Raw genomic sequence first — 4,394 nt, forward strand, 5'->3', positions numbered from 1 at the left:
TAGGTAGTAGGTTGGACCTTTGTGCCGCGGCGTTGACATAATCGCCTGCTCGACATTGGCAATCTTGTCGCCGATCCACCTCCCCAGTACGAACTCGGTTTGATCAGGGTGAACCAGTTCCGGGAGGACCTGGTTGAGGCACTGTACCCATAGCTGTGAGAAGAGCTTGTAGTCACTACATAGCAGAGATAGAGGGCGCCGGTTGCTGAGATTGGTTGAGTCATCAGACTTGGCTAGGAGGTGTATATGGCATAAGCGTTGACTTTCCGACAGCTCCTCGCTGCCCGTGACCATTTGAAGCACTTGCAGCAGAACTGGACCAATTTCCTTCCAGAAAAAAGTGTAGAACTCGATTGGCAGCCCATCAGGGCTAGGAGCCTTGCGATTTTGCATCCGCACAGCCGCGCTGTATAGCTCATCGAGCGTGTATGGAGCGGAAAGGGCCGCCCGCTGGTCACGCGAAACGCGCGGTAAATCGCTCGTGTCCGCTCCGATGAAGTCATCGAAGATCTCGAGGTTGGAGACTTTAGGAGCATATAATTCCCCGTAGAAAGAACGGAAGACTTTAGCTAAATCAGAAGGGCTGGAAACTGTCTCGCCCGACTCAGCCTTAAGCCCGCGTAAAATGCCTTGTCGTCTGACCATTCGAGTGCGTTGTGCCAATGATGGTGAGTTAAGCGGGATCTCGGCTGCGCTTGGCGAGCGAGTCTTAAGGCGACAAGCACCATGTTGCCAATTGGTGCGGAAGTCCAAGTTGGTGGAAGCGCGTACCTTGTGCCACAGACGGGATTGTTCTTGACAAATGGTACGGATGCGTTGCTTGACTTGATCCCAAGCCTGCAATGAGGGACATGGAAACCAATCTTCACGTAGGATGCGGACGAGATCGTATCTGACACATTTGGTAAACTCCTCGTCTTGTAACCAATCAACGGCAAGCTTATAATAGCCTGGGTCGGTGCGGAGCTGCGAGACGTCAAAATAAGTGAGATCGCTTTCGTGCGTAGAGAGAGATGAACCGCCGATCACTCGGCTGTGACGCTGGAACCGCACTCCGCTTACAGAAGCTGCAAGGTCTGGTGATGTATATGTACGATCTAAACGCCGGTTGGCATGGGCATGGCTGTTTGTGAAATCAAGGCCAGATGGTTTAACGAGGCGGTTAGTGTCCGAAAGACTGAGCTGGTTAATAAGATGAAGTAGTTCTTCTTGACCTCAATTTGAACCGGTCGGATTGGAGGAGTCTGAGTTGGGATCGGTAACACAGTTTCAGTCGCCAGTGATAACGTGTGGTAATTCCGGATGTCAGTCCTGGAGTAACTCGAGCAACTGAATGAGAAAATCCTGCTTCAAGGCGTCATCTGCGGGAGTGTAGATGAGACCACTCTAGTGAGGATAGTGTCGATGAGAAACAAGCCAGCCACGATGCGCCCGTCTGATGATTCAGTTGAGGTGCCTGTATACTAAAAGGCCAGGTGATTTTTCCATAAGATAGTTGCGGGTTGATTCGGTTCTTCACCGGGAGGATCGAGCACAGGTGGTAATGTCGCGTTGATGCGGACTAGCTTATGAGGACTGGCCGAGGCCCGACGGCGAGGCGAGGCTGATGAAGGCGGTGGGTCAGGTGATGGAGTCCGAGATGCTTGGCGTTTGGAAACGGTAGAGCGGGCCCGAGTCGGACTGCGAGCGGATGTAGCAGGAGTCGTGTCGGGAGGAAGCTGCAATGGAGGCTTTCGCGTGGGGCGAGGGATCTTCACCGGGGAAGGGGCCCGCACAGTCGGTACTGTGGCCGAAGGAAGTGCGGTCTGGTCAGGTGGGATTCCCGGTTCTGATGTTGCAGAGCAACTCTCGGTCGGCGTTGGAGGGTCGCAAATGACGGTGGCCGATGACGTTGAGGTGGTGCGAGCAGCACTTTCAGCTGTTGACGTCTCACCTGGAGTGGGTGAAGGACTCGATGTGCGAGGCCGACTGGGACGTCCCGCAGGTGGAGGACTTGCAGACGGGCCATCTCAGCCGTGGTGGCCAGCCGACGAGCTGTCAGCGAAAGGTTGAGCGACTTGACAGCGAGAGCGATCGCGAGAACGGTACGGACATCGTCCGCAGATTAAAGTTCCATGACTACATTGCGATTTGAGTCAGGGCGAACGTAAAATTGAACTGGAATTTTGAAGAATGCCGAGAAAGAGTTGGCAATGGATTCGGCCAATAATTCTGCCGGAATATTGTCGTAAATTATTATTTCCAAATGGCGTGCAAACTGGAGAGCAGGAGAGCGAGATTGGGCCGAAACGGCCGTTTCGGCCGCTTGAGCGTACAACATAAGAGGATCTGATGATCCCCAACGACCAAATATCAACCTTGGCGCCATATTCTTTTTGCTTGACCACTTCAGGAGCCATCCAGTATGGCGTGCCAACCATGGTGGCCCGCTTATTTTTTGATTCTGTCAACTTGGCACAAAATCCAAAATCAGTAATTTTCACGTGCCCGGCAGAATCTAGCAACACGTTGTCACTTTTGATATCCCTGTGAATAATGTTTTTATGATGCAAATGTTGCAATCCTTTGCAAGTCTCCAAGCAAATCGTGGCAATCTGGGCCTCGGTCAACGTGTGCCTTTCGATAATGTCGGTCAGCGCTCCGCCTTCCATGTATTCCATCACGACCCATAAATCAGCCGGCTGCCGCAAGTACGCCTCCCAAAAATTAACAACGTTGGCGTGTTGTGATTCCTTCATCACCAAAATTTCATTCACGATCAATTCCTTGCATGATTGTGACGCCAAATCCATCTGCTTAATGGCTACTTTTAAATGATTTGGATGCAATCCGGGGTGACGCGGTGACGCAACATACACGGAACCGCTGGCCCCCTCCCCGACCTTGTGACGTTTTTCGTAATACATAGTCGGGTCACCTTTCGACACTACCGATCGAAGCTTGGCTCCAATTGGGTCCACCGCAGGAGACGTGCGCCCTGAAAAGACTCAGTGAGCCAGCCGTTGAGGCGCATTGGGCGCATCCCCGAGTGCTAGAGACCAGGAAGCAAGGCACGGAGTTGATGGCATAGTGGTTCCAGCGCGAGGGTAAAGAGGACTGGCGCCAGAGGTCGCCTTGACGAAGGTTAAATATGAAAAGGCTCAGTGAGCCAGCCGTTGTATTTAAACTCGGCCTGCGAGGTGTGCAGTCGTAGCTTTGATAAAGCTCATGGCTTTTGGTCCCAACCCAAACCGCGAAAGAACTCGGAGTAGGTAGTCATGCGACATTGAGTCATACGTTTTGAAAAAATCAACCATCGCCAAGTGGTAAAATGCCCTCCCCCCTGTCGAGATGTAGACATAATGGCCTGTTCCACGTTGGCAATAGTGTCGCCAATCCACCGTCCGGGAACAAACCCGGTCTGATCAGGGTGTATGAGATCCGGCAGCACATTTTTGATACGCTGAACCCAAACCTGCGAAAAAAGCTTATAGTCACTGCAAAAAAGTGAAATCGGTCGCCAGTTGGACAGCCGGGCTGAGTCGCCGGATTTAGGGATAAGGTGTATGTGACAGTACCGCTGGCTGTCGGTCGGATGTTCCTGGTTGGTGATCAATTCGAGTACTTCAAGGAGCACTGGGCCGAGTATATCCCAAAAGCAAATGTATATTTCTATAAGAAGACCGTCAGGACCTGGTGCTTTCCCCTTCTGCATCTTGTGGGCAGCATTGCGCAGTTCGGTCAAACTGTACGGCGTCGAAAGTACGTCTTCTTGGGATTGACTGGTGCGACGGAGCTCGTCCGCTGAAGGAGAAATAAACTCATCGAACCGAGACCAGTTGCTGGATTTCTGAGCATATAGATCAGTATAAAAAGACTGAATGATAGGACCCATCGCTTCTGGGCTCGAGACCTCAGCGCCGACCTCTGTGATGAGTCGGCGGATGATACCTTGGCGTTTGACGGTTCGGGTGCGTAAGGAAAGCGAAGCCGCATTTAGCGGAATATCAGCCATAGCCGCAGTACGTGATTGGATTCGACAGGAGCTGTACTTCCAGGTGGACCGGAAAACGGGATCTAAAGCCGGTCGGACTTTGTCCACAGTAATCGAGTGTTGTTGAGACAAATCACCTATGGCCCATTTAACCTTGTCCCAGGCAGTCAGCGATGGGATGGCGCCCAAACGTCGCGGATGAGACAAATGAGATGGCTGCGCATACGCCGGACAAACCCGGTATCCTGGAGCCAGTCGGGGGCAAGTTTATAATAACCGGGACCGGTTTGTAGTTGAGCCACATCAAAGGATGTTACAACACTTTCGTGCGTAGACATGGGGCGACTCGTGCGTGTCTCGGTTGATGCTAGGAATCGTACATTACGGACAACTGCGGCAAAGTCGGAAGATGTATACGTGC

General features: G+C 52.2%; 1 protein-coding gene across 1 annotated transcript; it reads right to left on the reverse strand.

The window, feature by feature from the left end:
* Window positions 1-2,104: 2,104 nt before the first annotated feature.
* Window positions 2,105-2,906, reverse strand: V1514DRAFT_356545 (kinase-like domain-containing protein; the record flags this gene model as incomplete). The annotated part of the gene is made up of 3 exons (XM_066929646.1): window positions 2,105-2,257; window positions 2,316-2,765; window positions 2,808-2,906. The coding sequence occupies 3 exons, from the start codon at window positions 2,904-2,906 to the stop codon at window positions 2,105-2,107; spliced, it is 702 nt and encodes a 233-aa protein (XP_066783570.1).
* Window positions 2,907-4,394: the final 1,488 nt, after the last annotated feature.

The sequence above is a fragment of the Lipomyces japonicus genome (genome assembly GCF_038497905.1).
Source record: "Lipomyces japonicus strain CBS 7319 unplaced genomic scaffold V1514scaffold_17, whole genome shotgun sequence".
Lineage (NCBI taxonomy): Eukaryota > Fungi > Ascomycota > Lipomycetes > Lipomycetales > Lipomycetaceae > Lipomyces > Lipomyces japonicus.